Here is a 23385-nt window from a genome sequence, read left to right on the forward strand (position 1 = left end):
GAACGCCTTTCCTACAAAGCCATATCAGCTTCCTGCAGGAGCACAGCAATGCGATGTCGGCTACTGACAAGCGTTTTCCGTACAGCATCATGGCGTCCCCCAGAGGAGCCGGCTGGCGCAGCACGCGCCAAGGGAAGAGGCGGTCGTAAAGGAGTCGCCACTTCCTCTTCTCCCACCTCCCACCGGCTGTCGTAAAGGGTGAATGGAGAGAGAGTTGTGGGGGGGGGCGAAGGAGGGAGGACAGGGGGCGCGGAGTCAGAGTGGCGCAGCAAGTAGCTGCAGGCGGCGGTGTCGGCGGCAAGGGGTTGGGGTAAGGTGGTTCCCTGTGGCGTCCGGGCCCGAAAGGGCCAGGAGATAACCCGTCTGCAACCCGGCCTGCTGGCCCTGGGGCCGGAGTACCCGCCCGGGGCCATGGACCTCAACCGGATCATCCAGGCGCTGAAGGGCACCATAGACCCGAAGCTGAGGATTGCGGCCGAGACGGAGCTGAATCAGGTGAGCAGCGGGCCTGCTTTTTCCTCCTCTTCTCCCTTACCCGCCTCCGTCCTCCCATCGCAGCCTGAGACTCGGACCCCTGCGGAGCTGTTGGAGCACCTGTTGGGCACCCGGTCCTTTCTCGGTGCGCTTGTCCAGCCCACTTGGACAGCACAAAGAAGCTATGAAGCCCTTGCCAGTGTTCTTTGGGTGTGATTTCTTTTCCTTAGCGCGCTTAACGCGGGGACGCGGTGAGAAAATTCACTAAAGCTGAGCTAGCTTTTCTCCGGACCCGCCCTTTTCAGGTGTTGCTGTTGGAAACCCGTTCTCTCGCCTGCTGCTGGCGTGGGGCAGAGTTTTGCTGGAGCGCTGGGCAGTGCTGTCAGAGAGGCTTCTAGGGAGCACGCGGTTTCCATGTACCGTGTACCCTTTCAAAGACCGGACTATAATACATATTTGAGGCATTTCTTTCCAGTGCTGAAATGTGTGTTAACTTTTCCCTTCTTTCCTTTCTCCTTTTTGTCTTTTTCTTTCTTTGCGGGGACAGGGTCTCACTATGCAGTTTAAACAGGCTGGCCTGGAACTCAGAGATCCGCCTGCTGCTTCTGCCTCTACCCCTAGACTTCTGGTATTAAAGGTGTGCTACCACATCTGGCCCAACATTTCAAGACCGTAATAGTCATAAGCTCTGTTTCTGCACATGTAAGAGGGACCATGGGCCCCTTACTAAAAAGTACAAATTAAAATCTCCTTGCATGACTTGACAATTGTTTGAGGTTGCTCCAAGTGTGAGTGATATTACTTAACTAGTCTATCTTAAGGGGTCACCAGGACCAGTGGCCTCTGCTTCTCTGAGAACAATTGGGCATGCGAATTATGGGGCTTCATCCATGATGCAAAGACTCTGAAAAGCTGCGAGTGGTAACAAGTTTGTATTTTTACTGGCGATTCTGTGCCTCTTAAAAGTATAGGCCAGTGTGTCTGTTCTAGTTGAGTTTTAAAAGCAGGTCTATTCGATCTTTGAAAGTGATACTGTTAACTGAAAATCTGTGTGAAGTTTGCGGTACATGGGAATCCAGGATCCCCAAGAGATAAGAAGGAAAGCCGGGACTCTGCTACTATCTATTTGGCTCTGCTGTGGACTGTTCAAGAATTCTTGAGGCAGGCCCTATTTGATTTCCAGCCCTGCTCAAGCCTGTAATCCTAACACACACAAAGTTGTGTTGAATGAAAGGCTAAGAAGGATGCTTTGATGTTTCAAAAAGGAGAGTGACAGTCACCCTAGAGCAAGAGACAGTTAAAGTCAGTGGCTGTCCCAGACTTTGTAGAGTACTGTCTGGAGCAACAGTCGTTAGGTACATCCTAGTGACTGTTAGTACATCTTACTAGCTGTGTGTTAGTAAGAATGCCATATGAGGGCAGGACTTGCAACTTGCTGGTATGCACACGGAAGGCTTCTTGTTTGACACTGCTCTCACCACAGAGCAAGAGGTCCCTTTGATAGTGATAATAGGGAACATAGCTTTGATGCTATGTTATGCTTTTTGCCCATAGCCTAACCTTGCCTTCGGATTTGCCAGCACATAAGTACAGCTTTGTTTGGAAAGCAGAAGAGGCTTGAAGCCTGCAGAACCTGGAGAGGTTCGATCCCATGCTCTCTTCATAGTATTTTAATCCAAATTCTGTCTTTACTCTTCCATGCTCCCTGTCTGATCATCTCACCAGAGACTATTTTCTTTGTTACTAACTAACACTACAAAAATCAAACCAAAACAACAAGGTAACATTGCTGTGTAATTCATTTAGCATCTAAGTCTTGTACCATGTTTTGGATTGTAATTTGCCTTCAATAAGTTTTTGTACTTGAAGCAGAAAGACTAGATGTGTGGTGTATCTTATTGTTCATAAGATGTGATTTTGGTATTGGGTTTTGCATCCTTGTCTCTTAGCACCCCTGTGTCATCCTGTCTTGCTGCACGGTTGAATAAGTGTCCGCTGTAAGGGATTAGAGCTCAGCTCTTTTACATCCTCCCTCCCTTCAGGGGGCTCTCATATAGACTAGACGGTCTCCACCTTGCTGTGTAACGGAAAATGTTCTTGTACTTCTGATCCTCCCGTGTCCACCTCCTGAGTGCAACACTACTATGTGGTTCGTGTGGTGCTGGCTCTGGCTTGGGGCTTTGGGCATGCTAGGCAAGCACTGTGCCAGCTGAACTACACTCCTCCCCATCTGTTTTTTTTTTTTTTTGTATGTTTACTCCTCTTCCTCCTCCTCTTTCCTTCCCCATCTCTTTGAGGTAGTGTCTTGCCATGTAGCCTAGTCCTCCTACCTCAGCCTCTTCTGTGATGGAATTATTGTAGGTGTGTACTGTCAGGCCTGGCTTTTTGGTTCTTTTGGTGGTAGAGGGGTTTGAACCTAGGATTTTGCTCATGCTAGGTCAACTGTTTACCATTGAACTCTTATTCTCAGCCTTAAGACATTTACTTTCATTGCCAAGTTCTGGAATCCCTACTTTATAGGTGTGTGTGTGTGTGTGTGTGTGTGTGTGTGTGTGTGTGTGTGTATCTTTTTGTGGTGGTGCTTACTGAACCTAAGATCACACAGGTGACATATGCCCCCAGCTGCAACCTTAGGCATCCATCGTTTTCTTTGTCCTTTAAGGAGTTTGCTTTGAGGAATAGCAAGTTATTTGCTGAGTTGTGTTTTAGGCATTGGTGTGAGACTCTGCTCAGGTAGCTCACAAGCTAGTTGGAGACAGGTTATGAGTTCTGTAGGGAGCAGTCTACAAGTGTGCTGGGATAAATAGATGGGATGGTCACTTTCTAAGGGCGGCATTGCTGGAGACTGGGAGGCTGGAAGAAGAGAGGCAGGGCTAAGCACAGGGCAGGAGCAGAGGGTACAACAGGTTGAGAAACACTTCATCCATCCATTACACCAGCTGGTGTTTGAGGGGCTAGTGGGTCAGAGACCAGGAATCTCAAGTCTTGGCGTTGTATGAGTTTTCATAAACTGTAGGATTTAAGTAAGAAACACAACAGTTTATTTTCAGAAGGCTTCACAGATACAAAGCAAATAGACCTAAAAAGTCATTGAGAAATGACTCATCTTATTTGTTAGAAACTTGAAGCCCAAAGAGGAACAGTGATGGGGTATGATTTGTAAGGGAAGTCGCATAGGAATGCATCTGCATTTGCCTTGATGTTTTAACTTGCCAAATTAACAGCGGTCAAATCAACAAAGAAGTCCATGTTTCAAAGTTCCTTAAAATGACCAGCGGTTGCAAAATAGGAGTTCCAAAATGTGTACAGTGGCCACAGTTTTAATAAGAAGCATTAGTCTAAGTGTGCAGGTTATTTCTGTGTGTATAACAGGTTTGAAGAATTGTGGGGTGATGGTGGTGCATGCCTTTAATCCCAACACTTGGGAGGCAGAGGCAGGTGGATTGCTGAGTTTGACGCCAGCTTAGTCTACAGAGCAAATTCCAGGACAGCTAAGGCTGTTACACAGAGAAACACTGTCTCGAAAAACCAAAAAAACAAAAACAAAAAACCAAAAAAAAAACCCAACCCAGCAAAAAATAAAACTAAAAAACTGAAGTCAGTTTTTATGATTATAATAAACTATAGATGTTTATTTTTGATTTGATCTTCCACTTTTCAGAAAGCTATAAACCTAAATTATTTTAATAACATATATTGAAATGTTAGAAGACTGAGTTAAATTCATATTAAAATTTCCCCCATTAAAAACTACTGTTAAGCTGCACATGGTGGTACACTCTTTTAATCCCATCACTCAGGAGGCAGAGGCAGGTGGGTCTCTGTGAGTTCGAGACCAGCCTGGTCTGTGGCTGAGTTCCAGGACAGCCAGGGCTGCACAGTGAGCCCTGTCTCAAAAAAAACAGAAGACAAACCAAACAGACTGATGTTAAAAACACGCCTTCTTTTAAGTCAAGACTTTTTTGAGATCAAGTCTCACTGTATAGCTCTGATTGGTCTGGAACTTGTTGGATAGATCAAACTGGTCTTAAACTCAAAAAGATCCACCTGCCTCTGCCACCAAGTGCTGGGATTAAAGTCACATGCTGCCAAACCCAACAGAAAGATTTATTCCTAATTGTATGTATAACTAAGAATACACATACATAAATAATGTGTATGGGTATGTATGTACACGTGAATGCAGGCTGCGAAGGCCAGAGTCGTCAGATCTCCTGGAGCTTGAGTTACAGGCAGTTATGGGTGACCCAGCGTGGGTATTGGAAACTGAACTCAGGTGACTGCAAGGGCACCAAGCACTCTTAATGGCTGAGCCATCTCTCCAATTCTCATATCTGTTTATTTTCAGACAGGATCTCATGTAACCCAAGCTAACAAATCTGTTTTTATTTAATTTTAATTTATTTTTTTTAAATTCTGTGGATGTATATGGGTATATGCAGGTGAGTTCCAGGCACCTGTGAGCGACTTGATGCGGGTGCTGGGAACTGAACTCGGATCCTCTGAAAGAGTGGTAGCTGCTCTTACTGTTGAGCTCTCACCACAGCTGTTCTTAAACATTTTTATTTACGTGGATGCTGTGTGTGTGTGTCCTGAGAAGGCCAGAAGAAGGTCTTGGCTACCCTGGAGTTGGAGTTAGGGATGTTTGTGAACCACCTGATGTGGGTATTGGTGACTGCACTTGGGTCCTCTGGAAGTTAAGAGCAAGAGCTCTTAACTGCTGTGCCCTCCCTCCAGTCTCTCAAACCTGCTTTAAAATAACTACTTAAATTTTTTTGTACTTTCAATTATGAATTAAAAGGAATGTGTCCTTTTATTGATTGATTGATTGATTGATTGAGATAGAGTAGCCGTCCCTGGTCTGGAACTTGTTTTTAGATCAGGCTGCCCTAAAAATGACAGAGATCCACCTGCTTCTGCCCCATGAATGCCAGGATTAAAGTGTATACCCCCACACCTAGTTGGAAAAGTCATTTTAAAAAAATTGAGTAGGGCCTGGAGAGATAGATTAGCAGTTAAGAGCTGTTGCAGGATGTAAGCTGTTGCCAGCTTGTTGGGGTTTCTGTCCCGCCCGGTACCCCACAGCCGGCAAGTCCCAGAGAAAATCAATCACACAGAGATTTCTGTAAGTTATAAAGCTGATTGGCCCATTAGGTCAGGCTACTTATTAGTCCTTGTAACTTATATTAATCCATTATCATTATCTATGTTAGCCACACTGGCTCAGTACCTTTCTCAGCGTGACAGCTCACATGTTGCCTCTTTGGTGCTCTGCGCAGGAATGGCAGAGGAGGCTTCTGCTTCCCAGAATTCTCCTGTTCTCATTGCATCACCTCTACTTCCTGTCTGGTTTTCCCGCCTATACTGCCTGCCTGGCCAATCAGCGTTTTATTAAAATACATGATTGACAGACTACAGATAATTCTCCCACACCAGCAGGTTATTTGATTATGCTGTGAACCCTGAGATTATGATATTTATTGGAAAAACCTGTTTTCTAGTTGTGGCGTGACTCAACCCTAGCACATACCTTTAATCTAAGAAGTTTTCTGCTTGAATACTATAAACAGGATTAAATAAAATCAACCATAGATCAAGAGACAGAGCAGGCAACCAGTTGACAGAAAGTGAATATGAATATTAAGAAAAAAACTATAGAGAGTAAGAGGGAGTCAGGAGGACAGATAGAGAGACTCACAGGAAGTAGAAGGGAGGGACATTCAGTTTAAAGAGTTATTTTGAGATGGAGTAGAAAGGAGAGGCTTCTGGGACTTTGGTTGAGGAGGAAGGTCACCTGGGTGCGTTTTCTGAGCTAGAAAACTTTGACCCTAGCATCTGGCTCCCGAGTCCTTGTTAAAATTGAATGATTGATATCTTGTTAAAAACAACACTGGATGCTTTTCCAGAGGACCTGAATTCAATTCCCAGCACCTGCATGTTGGCCCACAACCATTTGTATCTCCAGTTCCAGGGAATCTGACTCCCTCTTCTGACTTCTGTGGAGACCAGGCACATACGTGGTGCACAGACATACAAGCAAGCAAAGAACTTATACACATAAAAATAGATTTAAAAATATTGAGTGGGCTGGCAGCAAGTTGGCTTAGTGGGTAAAAGTACTTGCCTTCCAAACCTGATGACCAAAGGTTGATTCCCTAGATCTCATGTAAAGATGGAAGGAGAGAATAGTCGTCACAAGTTATCTTCTGACCTAGCGTGGGCACGCGTGTGCTCTCTCTCTCACACACACACAAAGAAAGAAAGAAAGAAAGAATATATATATAGATATATCTATATATCTATATCTATATATATATTTTGAGAAAAATGGAGCGGCTGCACTTGCCTAGCTGTGTCTCAAAGGGTGATATCGCCTGCATAGGCTTCAGAAACCGTCAAACTGAATGGACCCTGCGGAGTGTTCAGGGTCTGGTTTCTCTCCTTGAGAATTTTTGAGGCTTCTAGCAATGTCAGTGGGCAGGTTGAGCGGAAGTCCAGGAATGTGCAGAGCTGTGGGATGGTTCAGTACTAGACATCTATGCAGAAATATGGTCAGAAGCAGTGGGGTTCTGTGTTGGTTGTGCCCATGGCCAGACCCAGAAACAGGTCAGATCAAACAACCTGCGGACGAAATAGCCCAGGCAGCAGGCTGAACAGGAAGTTGTTAGCATGGACTCTTGAGGCATTGTGATATTGAGACGACGGAGCCTGGGAATACCTGTCCTCTGTGTTGTCCATGCTTCATTGTCCCTCTGGACCAGCCTCTCTCTATAGCCCGTGGAATTCACTGTCCCTCTGGATCAGCTTCTCTCTATAGCCCATGGAATTCACTGTCTCTGGACCAGCTTCTCTCTATAGTACGTGGAATTCACTGTCTCCCTCTGGACCAGCTTCTCTCTATAGCACGTGGAATTCACTGTCTCCCTCTGGACCAGCTTCTCTCTATAGCACGTGGAATTCACTGTCCCTCTCTGGACCAGCTTCTCTCTGTAGCACGTGGAATTCACTATCAACGTGTTTGTCTTTTTCTCCCGTGCTGGGGCTTCTGGTTTCTGAAGATGACATTTTGTTTTGTTTTCTGTTTGTCAAAAATAGATATCAAGAAAATTAAATCCCAGATAATCTGTGGTGAGTAGGTTATATTAATTGCTTTTCTTCTTCAAGTAACACAATACCTGAAACAAGCAACTTAAGGGAGGAAGGGTTTATTGAGGGAGTAGTCCATCATGATGGGGAAGGCCTGGCATTCAGAGCTTGTAACAGTTGGTCACATTGCAGTACACAGTAAGGAAGCAGAGAGAGCTAAATGCTGGTGTCAAGCTGGCTTGCTGCTTTTTCTTCAGTCCAGGACCCAGCCCATGTAAGGAGTGTCTTCCCATCTCAATGAACTCAACTAGAGGTCCGTTCAGATATGTCCAGAGGCTTGTCTCTGAGGCCGATCCTGTCATGAAGACCGACAATGTTGACTCCCACAGAGGTCCAGTAAAAGGTTGAGATTGTAAATCCATTAGTAACTCTTAGAGTTCATCAATAAAAAATGAAATATCTCCTTTCAGAGGATAAAGGGTGTAAGAAATTTGTAGAGGAGATGAATGGTCAACAGAGAGACCTTGAGTAACAGAGGAAGTATCTTTTAAAACAGTGATAAGATTTTAAAGTTTGAAGGCTTTCCTGAGGTCGGTGAATGAGCCCTCCTGTGCAGGTGTTAGAGGGTTGTTCCTGAGGTAGGTGAACGGGCACTCCTGTGCAGGTGTTAGAGGGTTGTTCCTGAGGTCGGTGGACGAGCCTCCTGTGCAGGTGTTAGACGGTTGTTCCTGAGGTAGGTGAACGGGCACTCCTGTGCAGGTGTTAGAGGGTTGTTCCTGAGGTTGGTGGACAAGCCTCCTGTGCAGGTGTTAGAGGGTTGTTCCTGAGGTAGGTGAACGGGCACTCCTGTGCAGGTGTTAGAGGGCTGTTCCTGAGGTCAATGAATGAGCCCTCCTGTGCAGGTGTTAGAGGGTTGTTCCTGAGGTAGGTGAACGGGCACTCCTGTGCAGGTGTTAGAGGGTTGTTCCTGAGGTAGGTGAATGAGCCCTCCTGTGCAGGTGTTAGAGGGTTGTTCCTGAGGTAGGTGAACGGGCACTCCTGTGCAGGTGTTAGAGGGTTGTTCCTGAGGTCGGTGGACGAGCCTCCTGTGCAGGTGTTAGAGGGTTGTTCCTGAGGTAGGTGAACGGGCGCTCCTGTGCAGGTGTTAGAGGGTTGTTCCTGAGGTAGGTGAACGGGCACTCCTGTGCAGGTGTTAGAGGGTTGTTCCTGAGGTAGGTGAACGGGCACTCCTGTGCAGGTGTTAGAGGGTTGTTCCTGAGGTAGGTGAACGGGCACTCCTGTGCAGGTGTTAGAAGGTTGTTCCTGAGGTAGGTGAACGAGCACTCCTGTGCAGGTGTTAGAGGGTTGCCTAGACTGCTTTGTGGAGAACATCATAAAAGTATTCACATTTTTGTTAGTTATAAAATTTTTTTCCTCTTTAAAGTATTTTCACAACCTTCATTTTACCTTGGAATTTCTCTAATTGTTTACAGTTTTTCTTTCATTTGGACAGTAATGTATTCTGTAATGGTGCTAATAGCTATTCTGAGTGCCCTATTTTTACAAAACATTTCTTTGTAATTTCAGTCCTACAAGATTATTAATTTTGCCCCCAGCTTGCTTCGGATCATAGTCTCCGACCATGTGGAGTTCCCAGTGCGTCAGGCAGGTAAGTTGCCTTTTCAAGTCAATGAGAGTTCCACTTTAAATCTGAATAGTTAAATGTACTGTACAAGACCTGCAAAATGAAAACATTTACTTAATAATTATTAAAAAAAAAAAACCTTCCAAAAAAAAAAAAAAAGACTCGTACAAGATCTTGACAGTCAAAATTCTAGCACAGATGCAAGCATGATCCTTAAAGCCCCTCCCCTAGTGGAAGAGCTGCTAGCAGTTGGTGGCTGCTGAGGAGAGTCACTCTCCTTTGTGGGTGTGACTCTGTTAAGTTGCTCGTGCCTCAGTGGATGTCCACACACCCATGCTCGTAGGGCATCACTAATTAGACTCGGGACTATAATAACAACAGCAAAGCATAAAGAGGACACAACGATGGGAGGGTGATGCCATAGTGGTCCCTAGGGGAGCTGAAGGGAAGCAGTGGTGGGCAGATATGAGCAGTACACGCTATCCATGGTTGCATTGCTCAGTACACGCTATCCATGGTTGGATTGCTCAGTACACATTAACCATGGTTGTATTGCTCAGTACATGTTTTCCGTGGTTGAATTGCTCAATATATGTTATCCATGGTTGGATTGCTCAGTACACATTAACCATGGTTGTATTGCTCAGTACACGTTATCCATGGTTGGATTGCTCAGTACACATTATCCGTGGTTAGATTGCTCAGTACACGTTATCTGTGGTTGGATTGCTCAGTACACGTTATCCATGGTTGGATTGCTCAGTACATGTTATCTGTGGTTGGATTTTTTTCTTTGCAAACTATCAGCTCCTTAATAATGACACAGAGACATGATTAGTTATGAGAGCTCGGCCAATAGTTTAGGCTTGTTTCTAAATAGCTCTTATAACGTAAATTAACCCATATCTTTTAATCTATGGTCTTTTACATGGCTAGGTTACCTTTAACCATTTCTTAACTCTGTCCTTTTACATGGCTAGGTTACCTTTAACCATTTCTTAACTCTGTCCGTTTACATGGCTAGGTTACCTTCACTCTGCACTGCCCATGCTGCTTCCTCTGCGCCTCCTGTGTCTCCGCCCTTCTTCTCAGTGTCCTCTGCCTGGAAAACCTGCCTACTTATTGTTCAGCTTTTTAATTAAACCAGTCAGAGTGGCACATATTCCCAGTGTACACTAAGATTATTCCACAATTTCCAGATGTCATGTGTTTATGCTCAGTCTGAAAACATGTATATGATTTCCAGGTCATTTCTGTGTCATTTAGGGATGTCCTCCTGCTTAATGTTGCTGCTTTGACTCCCATATGAAACTCTTGAATTCTTCCCATCTCCCCTTCCCAAGTTGGCTTTTTGTACCTGTAAAGTTTTCCATCTCTGTTGGACATTGCATTCCACATGGAAGGCTGTTTAGCCTTTGAGCTCCGTGAGATTGAGTTGAAGTGGTCCCTCTGATTCCAATGCATCTGCTTTTCTCTTAAACTCAGCTGCCATCTACCTGAAGAACATGGTGACACAGTACTGGCCGGACAGGGAGCCTCCACCAGGAGAAGCAATATTTCCATTCAATATCCATGAGAACGACCGACAGCAAATCCGTGACAACATTGTGGAGGGGATAATTCGGTCTCCGGATCTGGTGAGGTAGGCCGTGCCCTGTCTATGATTTGAAGGAGGTATTTGAACTCCTTGGTTGGGACTGACTCTTGGGTGTAATCTTCCGCTGTGTGTGTGTGTGTGTGTGTTTTATTGTTTTGAGACAGGTCTCTTGTATCCCAGACTGGTCTCAAGTGTGCTCTGTGGCCAGTGATGACCTTGAGCTTCTAGTCCTCCTGTCTCCCTTCTCAAGTACTGGGATTACAGGTGTACGATGGATATATGTGGAATTGGAGCTTCTTTCTGGGCAAGTTTTTACCAACTGAGCTACGTCTCCAGCTCAGGAAATGAGTTTGTAGTGCCGTGTATTGGAGCTTAGCTGTGGAGTCAAGCATCTTGCAATCTTAAAATAGAAATAAATTTACTTCAGTATGTGATCCAGTCATTAAGTTTTCAGCAGATGAAACGGTGGTGAGGCATAAGATTGTTTATATCAGATATTAAGTACAATCATGATGAAAACAGGAAAAAAAGGAAACTTGAGGGAGGCGGCAACAGGAAGAACAGGCGTTGAATTGTGGTGTGGTTATTTTCTCAGCTAGGAGAACACAGGTGTGTGCACTAAAGAAAACCTCCTTATTCTCACTGGTTTTCTACAGGACACTAGTGTTCCAGGACCCTCTCAAAACCATTGTATGTTTATCTGTGAAGATGCTTGTTCCCTGGTCTCCAGAATCTCCCAGTGTTCCTACAGCAACACACAGGAGTAGCTTCTCCTGCCAGTCTCACACTTGGCCGGCAGTGAGCAGTGGCCCATGAGGCCCACCTCAAGGTGGAATCTTAAAGAAAAATTTTAGCTATGCTTAACGCCAGTGTTGTTTAAAGGAACAGCTACTGGTAGTGGACAGGGTTCCTGTTTGTTTTGAGACAGTCCCCTGTCTGTGGGTTTGCTCTTCCGATACCCTAAAGACTCCTGAAGATGCTTGTTCTCACTGTCTGATTTTGACTTAAAGTATTGAAGAGAAAACTGATTTGGTACCATAAGGAAGGCAGAAAATGCTGCTTAAGTTTTTCTGGTTGTTGTTAATCTAAGTTATTGGATATTCAACTGAACACCAGTTTATCTTTTTTTTTTTTTCAATTTGGAATCCTGGGACTGAGGGTGTAGCTCAGCTGGTGCAGTGCTCTCCTAGCGTGAGGCGTTGGGCTCGTTGCCAGCACTGCTGCAGTGGTGTGGTGCATGTGTGGATCCCAGCACTGCGTATAGCGGTGGGGTGCATGTGGTGCATGTGTGGATCCCAGCGCTTGAGATGTAGCAGCAGGAGGGTCAAAAGTGTAAGGTCATCTTCGACTACATATTGCACTGGAGATCAGTCTGGGCTACATAAAACCTTTTCACAAGTAACCAGCCCGCCAAAAACTACAGTTTGGAATGCTAATTTTGTCAGGTTAATTTTCTAATCAAATAGCCTTATGTAGACATCCTTGCTAGTAGCAATGGTCGTTTGTAGAAGGAGCACTTTTGTTTCCCTTTAATTATCTTCTCAATGTTAATCACAAATGAAATCCCACTGAAGAGGTGATGTCTGCACCAAGTGCTGTGGGACAGCTTCTTGCATCCTTTTGCCAAAGCGGAGGAGGTATTCCTCTCTTTCTGTTTTATTTCTTTGGTTGCTTTTTTTTCCCCACTTATTTCTTTGGAGGTGGTTCCTAGATTTCCCCTTTGCAGAAATTCCCTAGCAAATCTATATTTGTTTTACTCAAAGTACAAAATTTAGCGTGTGTTTTCACTATGTTTATCCACTTGATAGATATGTGTATATGTACACATGCACCTTATACTTAGAGAGGTGCTCTACCAATGAGCCACACACCAGCCCTAGGCTTGCCCATTCGGTAGATTTATGTGTATCTGTGTGTCTGCCTGTCTGTCTGTCTATCATCTATATTCTATATGTTTGCATATCTCTCTATATATTTATGTGTGTATGTATGTATCATCTATCTCTGAGTGTGTATACATAATCTATATCTTATTATTCTTTCTCTCTGTGTCTCTGTCTGTTTGTCTGTCTTTCTCTGTGTTTATGTGTTCTATAGATCAGACCCAAGACCCTATACATGCCTCTCTTTCTGGATATGAAGACCCAAATATAAAATAAGTAACAATTTTTACAGAGTTGAGATAGATTTTCTGCATACTTTGATTTTTTGATAGTCTTTAAATTAATTTTTAAAATTTTATTTATACTTTTATGTGTGAGTGCTCTCCTTGTATAACTGCCTGCCAGAAGAGGGCGCCAGATCCTATTACAGATGGTTGTCAGCCACCATGTGGTTGCTGGGAGTGGAACTCAGGACCTCTCAAAGAGCAGCCAGTGCTCTTAACCTCTGAGCCATCTCTCCAGCCCTTGAATTTATTTTTTTAAGTTCATTAAAAATACCTTTAGGATAAGACGAAGGTTTCATATATTTGAAAAAATTCTGTTTATTTTCAGTAGATTGAGCCACTGAGGTTTTTAATAGGATCATTTTTCCTTACACCCCACCACGTGTACAGTAGTTTGTTCACAATATATACATTGTATCCCATGTTATTACATCCCTCTAGATGCATCTAGATGAACATCTTAGGTTATAAAGACACGCTCTGGTGTTCACACAAGTTTGAACTGACTAATGACACATTTCTCAGTGTTGCTCATGCTCAGTGGTCCTGACTGTAGGTGACTAACAGAGGGAAAGGGGGTTACAGAACTTGATAACAGTACTGTAGTTCTTTTGTGGACGATACTCCCAACTGTTTCATGTGGACATTTCTTTCCCGCCTTACAGAGTTCAGTTAACGATGTGTCTCCGAGTTATCATTAAGCATGATTTTCCTGGCCATTGGCCTGCAGTGGTCGACAAGATGGACTTCTACTTACGGTCACCAAACAGTGGGAACTGGCTTGGCAGTTTGCTGTGCTTGTATCAGCTGGTGAAGACCTATGAGTAAGTTCATCCCTCCTGGCCAGGGGGTCAGGCTCATAGAGTGACAGTCACTGTGGAGATGCTGAGTCAGCATGTGAATGTGTTCACTGTGGAGATGCTGAGTCAGCATGTGAATGTGTTCACTGTGGAGATGCTGAGTCAGCATGTGAATGTGTTCACTGTGGAGATGCTGAGTCAGCATGTGAATGTGTTCACTGTGGAGATGCTGAGTCAGCATGTGAATGTGTTCACGTGCTGCAATAGCTCGGCGGCTCTCAGGTTTTCTGGTGTACACTGCTGATTTCTGAGGTGGTGAGTGCATACTTTCTTTATATTTTTTTTGGGTTTTAGGATGAATGTTGCTTTTGTATGTGCAATCCTGTAGTTTTCCTTTGTTTTGAGACAGGGTGTTACTTGGTAACTCCAGCTGGCCTTGAACTCACAGCCATCCTTCTGCTTCAGTTTCCTTAGTGCTGACATTACCACCCAGGTAGTTTTCCTTCTTTAAGTTTTATATGATTTCTGTTTAGAAAATATTTTAGGTTGGCTGCAATAGAAGTGGTTAGCGAGCACCAGGCTTATAAAGTACATTCACTCTCAATGTAGGATGGTACAAGAAAGTTTTCTCTGTTGTTTGCTATACAATGTCACGTTTAAACTGGCAGATCAGTTTTCATTTTATAGATTGAATTATGGTTTGATATTAACTACTAGAAAACTTCCCATATAAAATTACTAGATAGTTGGACTTTTCTTTCTTTTCTTTCTCTCTCTCTCTCTCCTGCTCCCTCCCCACCCACCTCTCTCTCTCTCTCTCTCTCTCTCCCTCTCTCCCTCTCTCTCCCTCCCTCCCTCCCTCCCCACCCATCTCTCTCTCTCCTTCCTCTCTCTCTCTCTCTCTCTCTCCCTCTCTCTCCCTCTCTCTCCCTCCCTCCCTCCCCATCCACCTTTCTCTCCTTCCCTCCATCCCCACCCACCTCTCTCTCCTTCCTCCTCTCTCTCTCTCTCTCTCCCTCCCTCCCTCCCCACCCACCTCTCTCTCCTTCCTCCTGTCCATCCCTTCTCTTTTCCACTGATGCACAGGACCAATCCAGGACCTTTTCCGTGAGCCACGTAAGTTCAGGCTGACTTTGAAATCGTCATCCTTCTGACTTTACCTCCCAAGAACTGGGATCGCAGGTGTTTAGTTTGAGACTCTACAATTAGTCCAAACCTTTTAAGAAGGATTTTTGTCTGCCTGAACCAAGACCTTATCCTTCCAACCTTATTGCAGCAACTACATAGAAAATTGAAGCTTGCGTTTTACATGGTTCTGGTTTCATGTGGTTCATCATTGTTTATAGCTCACTGGGAAGGAGAAAAGTCATCACTTTCTTTATTCTGTCTCCTTCGCTCATGTAGATACAAGAAAGCAGAGGAAAGAGAGCCTCTCCTGGCAGCCATGCAGATATTTCTGCCTCGAATTCAGCAGCAAATCCTGCAACTACTTCCCGATGCCTCCCATTACTCCGTGCTGCTGCAGAAACAGATTCTGAAAATCTTCTATTCACTTGTTCAGGTCAGTTCTACTTCAGAAGATAAACATGGAGCCTTGTCATTATTTAGAATCACATATTTTAAGATATATTTATTTTTATTTCATGTGCATTAGTGCTTTTCCCTACAATATATGTTTGTCTCAAGGTGCCAGATCCCCTGGAATTGGAGTCATAGACAGTTGTGAATTGCCATGTGGGTGCTGAAAATTGAACCTAGGTCCTCTGGGAAAACAGACAGTGCTTTTAACCACTAAACCATCTCTCAAGCCCTAAGAATTGTATATTTTTACTGTAGGAGAATCAGGCTCTCAGAAATTAACTCAGTTAGCCATGATCACTGAGTATTCAAGGTTCAGTCTGGTGTCTGTGGGCTGTTTTCTCAGAACCCAGGTGTTGCTTGAGCTTAAATTCAAGGTGCCTGTCTGCAGGTCAGCTGTGGTTATAGGAGGGGGACACAGAGTCCTTATGGGAAATCACACAGATCGATGACCTTTCTCTTCTTCAGCCAACTTTAAACCAATACAGATTTAGCTGCTTATTTTTGTGGGAGGATCCCTGTAGGCTTTACATCAGGCAGGGTCAAAACCAATCATGGTAGGTAAGAATGAAACTCGGCTCATGGAGTCTGACCCAGATCATTTTACTTTTGTCATATTTAATCACAGCACAGTTTTGGAAAAAGTATTCAGATAACAGCTCAGCCCCATGTGTATGACAAAGCTTAAGACATGTTTACGTTGAAGTTCTTAGGAAAGTACATCTGACTTCATCCACAAGATGGTTTCTTGTTGTCTTAGAAACAGTGCTCAGGATAAAGGTCTCCGAGGTAAACAACACCTGCAGAAGTCAGGACTGGCCTGGTCCTAAGATAACCTAGAAGTCACTTAGGCTGTTGTGAAGAACAAATGACATCTCTCAAGGATGTTTCCTGGCTTAGAAGTAGAGCTCAAGGTTTTAGGGGGAAAAGTCTGGGATAAACAATAGTCTGGGGCCTACAGGCAGAGCCTGTCTCAGCAGGTAGCAAAGGATTATCAGTTTGTAAACTATATTTGCCTCCAGCATTCCAGAAGAAACTGCTAAGTATTTACTCCTGTTGGAGAGATCAGCTGTATGTTTAACTTTCCCTGTATTTCCAGTGCTTATCTGGGTGCACAAGGCCTTTTTGCCCTCCACATATTTTCTCTGATTTAAGCCAATCCCCTTTTGTTATGTGGAAACTATAAGGGATACTAATATGGTAATTAAAAATAATTAGAAGATAAAGATGGAATGTCTTTAAAATTTGAGAATATTTAACAATGAATCCTTGAAAAACTTGAGTAAATGATTTGGCCTGGGAAGAAGCATTGGGGTCAGCCAGTTGTGATGATGGGTTAAAGGCTCATTTCTGTGCTTTCTTGATAATTCCTTGTGACTTGTGGGTGGTTTAGTTTAGCTAGGGAGGCAGGGGAGGCTGGACATGCTCATTTTATTTTGACTTGAGTGTCTTCTCTCATAAACTTCAAAAAAATTTTTTTTGGGAGGAGTGTTTTTAGAGATAGGGTCTCTCTGTGTAGCCCTGACTGTCGTGGAACTCAGAGATCTGCCTGCCTCTGCCTCCCAAGTACTGGGATTAAGAGTGTGGCCACCTCACCTGGCCTCATACTTGTTTAATAAAGGCAGATTCCCTCCCCCCCTCCCCAGGACAAAAGGAAGGTGATCTCACAAGAGAGAAGAAAGTAGGCTATCAGGGAAATACATTCCCCCACATTTCTCAAGTGTTTGGGAGGAAAGCTGCACATCTGTCTTGTAGGGTTAGTGTTAGAGTTCTCGCCCAGCACCATTCTTTATGCTGGGGCGTTGTAACAACAATAAGAGTCCATGTGCCTTCCCTACCGGGTAAACAGAGCCCAGGCACTGGTTGGGAACGTGAAGACTCCTGGCGTGAGTTTTCTGTGGTGATTTTATCTACTTGGCTCACTAACAGGGCAAAAAAAATCTTTTAAACACATAAAAAGAAAACAAAAGATGAACCGCTCTAACATCTTTAACTGTTTTGGTAATCTGTTATTTATAAATACAGCAGTGCGCTCCTTTGCAGGCAAAATTAAAAATAATTGAACTGCGAAACTGCAATCATGATGTGAGAGAGAATTGCCTGGCTGGGACCTAGAAGGCCCAGATGAACCACTCTTCAATGTCTAAATCATTGAGACTGATTTTGTCTTAAGCAGCATTTATCTGTGTAGAGGTACTTGGTTCCTTCAAACATATGCCAGGAGTCACCACTTTCTGCGTAACGCCCTGCCTGCTCCTCCTCTGGACCCTCGTTCAAGGCCAAATGCCTCACTCTCACGTTTTACTGGGAAGTATGGCCTTTCTTTTTTTGAGACAGGATCCCACAGTGTAGTCTAGGTGGGCCTCAGACTCAGATTACATGTGTGAGCCACCATGCCTGACTTGTAAGTATGAATTTAACATCCATGGTCGCCTCTCTCTCCCCCCTTCACTGTTTGCCCCTCCTGCTCTTGAATGCAGGTTTTCTTGCTCTTGAATGCAGGTTCTCCTGCTCTTGAATGCAGGTTCTCCTGCTCTTGAATGCAGGTTCTCCTGCTCTTGAATGCAGGTTCTCCTGCTCTTGAATGCAGGTTTTCCTGCTCTTGAATGCAGGTTTCCTGCTGCAGTGTGAGTTGTGTGAGACAGCAGCGATATCTCTTTTAGGGTCATGTCCTTAGCTCTTAGCTAGGACGGTGGGGCACTGGGCATGGAGGAGGCTCCCCGCAGTCACGGCATAGCAGGGCTGATGGAAGCCTAGTCCTTGTCAGTGTTGGGCCACACACTAGAGGACAGGAATTGAGAAAACGTCATGTGTGTTCATGAGGGGAAGGTTTTCATCAGAGTGCTTATAATTACGAATTGGATAGACGAAGTTAAAATAACCCAAAATATTATGTGAAATAAATGGGACATTATTGATAGTAATCTTTTTAAAGGTAGACAAGGGAAACAACTAATGTGTGTATTTCTAAATTTAAAAGATTTGTGTATAAAAGCCTGGGGTAAGTTGTACATGTCTGTGATCCTCCTGTTTGCAGAGTGGAGGGTGGAAGATTAGGATCTCAAGGCTCTCTTTGCTCCATTGAAGCCTGCTTGGGTTACAAGAGACCCTGTTTCAAAACACATCCAGCCAGTCAACCTGACAAACAGAAAAAGAAATCTGGGGAGTAACCCAGGTGTTAGAGTTCTCACCTAGAATGTAGGAACCCTGGGGTCAATCCCCTGTGCTACATAAAACTAGGTACGGTGGCAAACACCTGTAATTTCAGTGCGCAGGAAGTGGAGACAGGAGGATCAGGAGTTCAAGGTCATCCTCCTTGGGTGATTGTGAGGCCAACCTAGGATATGTGAGCACTTGTTGCCTTCCATCCCCCAAAAGTATATATTTGATTATAGATTTTTTTAAAGTTAAATTTTAGGTTGAATCACGAATTGCTGTTTCTTGCTCAAATGTTAGCTATTTTGCATATGTTAACCTTCTGCTATAAAGTGCTGATTTTATGGGCAGGAGGGATGACTGCTGCTGCTCTGTTTTCTAGTATGCACTGCCTCTTCAGCTGGTGACTCACCAGACCATGACAACCTGGATGGAGATCTTTCGGACCATCATTGATAGGACGGTCCCTCCGGTATGCCGGGGCTCCAAGGAAAGCCTGCAGAGGGGTTGGAGGGCTTACCTGCTTCGCTGTCCGGTTTGCTCTTTGGAAAACAAAAACCACTGTCATATTAACTAGTAAAAATAGCATAATAAATAATTAATAATGTTCACTTTTAGAAAGTCAGATCAGCAAGAATATTAAAACAGTAACTGTTTACTTAAACTGGTTAAAACATTTTAAACCTTGCTACATATCTCTCTAGTGTTTTTTTCTGCATGTATATTTAGAATTTTACTTACAAAAATAGTACATGTAGCTATTCCTTCATATTTTTTGCCTATATATATATATATGCATGCTTTCCTGGTTATAGCTTTTCTAAAATTAATTTTTATTTTACATTAAAAATTTTTATTTTAAATGTGTGTGTGTGTGTGTGTGTTGTATGGAAGTACACCATGGTATATGTGTAGGGGTCAGAGGACCCTTGTGGGTCTTTCTTTCCACTTTGTGGTTCTTGGGGCTCAAACTCAGATCATCAAGGTTGGTAGTAGGCGCCTTTACCTACCGATCCATCTTGCTGGCCCTCGACTGTGCTTCCCTGGAGTGGAACTCAGTGGCAGAGTGGTTGCTTCCTGAAAGTGTTGGGCTTTTGGCGGGCTGTGCAAAGCAGAAACAGGGCTTAGGTGTGTACTTTGATAAACAGTGACTGAGAGCTTGCTGCAAGTGTGCACTTGGTTCTAAGCCACCTGATTGACAGGTAGAAAAAGTATCTCAGTGATCTGTGGTAGCAACAATAGTACCTCTTCATCTGTCAAATTAATCTTTGTATTTTAAAAACTTGAGTTGGCCTGAAAATGTTCGCTATTCTTTTTTGCATCCATATCTTTTATTTATTTGCAGATTTAGGTTGAATCCAGGGCCTTTCACATGCTAATCACACTGTTCCTTGTCCTCATCTTCTCCATTGTCCATATTTGCAACAAATCATTTCAAGTTTTAGTATGTCCATACAGGCAATACAGTGCAGTGAGTTTTGCCAACAGTCTTATTTCTGTTGCCTACATCAAAACTCAGAACCTTCTCATCCTCTCAGAGTTCCTCCAGTGGCTTGGTTCTTGTGTTTTGTTTCTGCTTCCTTACTTCCCTTGAAGATCAGTGCAAACACCAGCACTGCCGGGAAAGATTTACTTATTTTATTCTTCGCTAGCTACGGCTTGATCTATACCAATATTTATGCTGTTTTTGTAAACCAACCTAGGAAAAACAATCTGATTTGGATGTTTTTCCCCCTTAGGAGACTCTTCAAATTGATGAGGATGACCGGCCAGAGCTGGTGTGGTGGAAGTGTAAGAAGTGGGCTCTGCATATCGTTGCTCGACTCTTTGAGCGGTACCAGTCCATTTATTATACTGATGATGTTACAGTTGGTGTCGTGGTATTGGGTATACTAGAACTGAGTGGATCCCAGATGTTCTACAGAATATGATTTCCTTTTCCTTAAAGATGCAGAGAGTAGCTGGGTATTGTGATGTATACTTTTATTCTAAGTCTTAGGGAACTGGAGGGAGGAGGATCACAAATTCAAAGTCGTTCTCAGCTACATAGTGAGTTGCAGGCCAGCCTGACCTATAGGAGACCCTGCCTCATACAACCAAAAACCAAACCAAATCAAAATACACAGAGAGGCCAAAGGTTTACCAACTGTTCAAACGAGGCTTGTGCCCACTGACTTAGAAACCATTACAAAGTGGGTAGCCTGCTCTGGCTCTTTCGTACTCTGTGTAAAACATGGAAACGTTTATTTTTTCCCCCCATTGGAAATATCCAGAAATTATCTAAGAAGGTGCACATGAATACTTGGTTCCATAAGAAAGTCAAGTTTAATTTTTAAAGCTTTTATTGAAAAGCATGTCAGGTATAACATTTTTTTTTTATCCCTTCTAGGAGTTAATTGGTTTAGAAGTTAAAGTTTCTGTCCCAAATGTTAGCTGTGCTGTAGAGTCCAGGAGTTCCTTCTGATATGTGTTGTGTCTAGTGGAAAAAGAGGATGTATTGGTTTTCTGGCCCAGTAGAATACATCTTTTAATATCTGTGTTTAAACTGGCAAGGATGCTTTGTTTTTAAACTTCACAGTATTTAGATGTGTCTTTTTCAAATTTTAAGGTATGGAAGCCCGGGAAATGTCACAAAAGAATACTTCGAATTTTCTGAATTTTTTTTGAAAACATATGCAGTCGGAATTCAGCAGGTAATAAACTTATGGTTATTACCGAGTACTATTTCCATCAGTTTTAAAGTAGCTTGCTAATGGTAATTCATGCACACGTAAAGGGGATGGAATGGCGGCTGTGGAGGCTGATACAGGGCGACTGGCCTGAGAACCCAGTGTCCTCCATCTGCTTCCACCGCAGCTGCCTTCAGGACTCTGACCTGGAAGAAAGCCTTGGATGCTGGTGTAGCCCTCTCTGTCTTCTCAGAAGTTTTTATTTCTTTGAGCTTTCCCTTGTTTATTTGAAGATTTATATACTATGAATAAGTCTATAAATAAATCGAGAGTAGCCAAGCTTAGATGTTAATGAAGACTTTTAGTTAAGAACATACATGTGTTCATAGAAGTTGGAGTATCCATTCCACATAAGGAAAATGTGGACCTCATGAGACTGTTGATGTTAATTAAAAACAAAAAATTGATGGTAGACTCTGATTGGTTCATCAAGTATTGCTAACTGAATCATGGTATGTTTGCTATTTTTTTAAGTGAGAGTTGGTAATTAGCTGTGCCAGGGCCTTTGTAGGAAAGCCAGGACTGTTTAATCACACACAGTCCAAGACTTCAATGATGCAGAGAGTGTCTATAGATTTTTCATAATACCTCGGTAATGTGAAATTAAGAATTTCAGGTGGAAGCGTTTGTGAAAAGTGCTTTGATAGGTTGCCCATGAGGTACTCTATAGAGGAAATTAGTAAATAAAAAAATGAAATTTTCTGTCTAGATAGTCAAAGCAGATACCAGCCTGATCCAGAAACGGATCAGTTGTGTCTTTGGCTCTGTTCTGCTGCTGTTAAACTTCAAGAAGTGTCTTAATGTTGATGTCTCTTGAAGTGTGTTTACAATTTTCTCATCTAAGCATGCATGTGTACATACATGCATATATTTGTATTAAAAAAAAGTAAATGCCACGTCCATGTGTCTTTGCCAGAATGTTACTTAAGACATATCCTCTTGATATTTAAAATTAGTTTCCTTGCCAAAACTGTCATCGGCTGCTGTCTTGAATCTCCACTATTGCTGCCATGAGGACCAGCCCACAGCAGCTCAGGGATTGAGGGGGATCCAGCAGGGTTGGAGAACTAATCAGTCTCCTTGACTTTTCTGTCTGAGAGAGTAGAACTTAATTTTCTGGGACCAGCAAAAAAGGAAAACACACACACAGAGACACACAGACACAGACAGAAACACACACACGCACAGACACACACAGACACACACAGACGCACACAGACACACACACACGCACACAGACACACACAGACACACACAGACGCACACAGACACACACAGACACACACAGACACACACAGACACACACAGACACACACACACGCACACAGACACACACACACGCACACAGACACACACAGACGCACACAGACACACACAGACACACACAGACACACACAGACACACACACACGCACACAGACACACACGGACACACACGGACACACACAGACACACACGGACACACACGGACACACACAGACACACAGACACACACAGACACACACACACGCACACAGACACACACAGACACACACACACGCACACAGACACACACAGACACACACGGACACACACAGACACACAGACACACACACACGCACACAGACACACACAGACGCACACAGACACACACACACACACAGACACACACAGACACACACGGACACACACATCTGCAGCATGTCAGGCTCTCACCTAGACTGCTGATGAAGAGAAAGCCGTCAGCAGGTCAGAGACTCTGAAGGCACATGGGGACTTTTCTGAGAGCCAGAGCTTGGTTCTTCATCTTACCATTCTTACTGTTTGTTCTGCTCTCCTTTTCTGCTCTGTTTCTCTACCCCGGTGTTTCCCGTCTGTCTGTCCTCTAGCTCTCCTTCTACATCTTTCCTGGTGTTTTCCTTTTCTCATGTCTTTATTTTTTTCCCTTAAAGCTCATATATCCCAGCAGAATCTTTCAAGGAATATAAAAATTACTCTGTGTTTATATACCGTTTTTCAAGTGAATGATTACAATGAATATAAGTAAAAGACAACATATTTTTCATATCCCTTACAACTCAGAACAAGTTGTTCCAAGAACTCACATACATTCATGTCCATGTTATAGATTAACAGAGTGTAAGCAAGCAAGGTATTTTTCTCAGTCAGTCCTTTTGCTAGCAGACTGCATTTTGT

At 43.6% G+C, this 23385-nt stretch overlaps 1 protein-coding gene across 3 annotated transcripts in view; it reads left to right on the top strand.

The window, feature by feature from the left end:
* Window positions 1-242: 242 nt before the first annotated feature.
* Window positions 243-23385, top strand: part of Ipo8 (importin 8) — a 58043-nt gene continuing 34900 nt past the window's right edge. For 2 of the 3 annotated variants that reach the window (XM_048432719.3, XM_048432720.3), the window contains exons 1-8: window positions 243-495; window positions 9127-9208; window positions 10670-10826; window positions 13614-13772; window positions 15153-15309; window positions 18865-18954; window positions 20222-20316; window positions 21091-21175. In XM_048432719.3, the coding sequence (XP_048288676.1) occupies window positions 412-495; window positions 9127-9208; window positions 10670-10826; window positions 13614-13772; window positions 15153-15309; window positions 18865-18954; window positions 20222-20316; window positions 21091-21175 (909 nt within the window). In that variant the 5' untranslated portion in view covers window positions 243-411. Of the gene's footprint in view, window positions 496-9126; window positions 9209-10669; window positions 10827-13613; window positions 13773-13998; window positions 14064-15152; window positions 15310-18864; window positions 18955-20221; window positions 20317-21090; window positions 21176-23385 lie in introns of those variants that run through there. The other variant, XM_048432721.3, reaches the window with a different exon arrangement.

This window comes from Myodes glareolus, chromosome 3, assembly GCF_982192425.1.
Source record: "Myodes glareolus chromosome 3, mMyoGla1.1, whole genome shotgun sequence".
Classification (NCBI taxonomy): Eukaryota; Metazoa; Chordata; class Mammalia; order Rodentia; family Cricetidae; genus Myodes; species Myodes glareolus.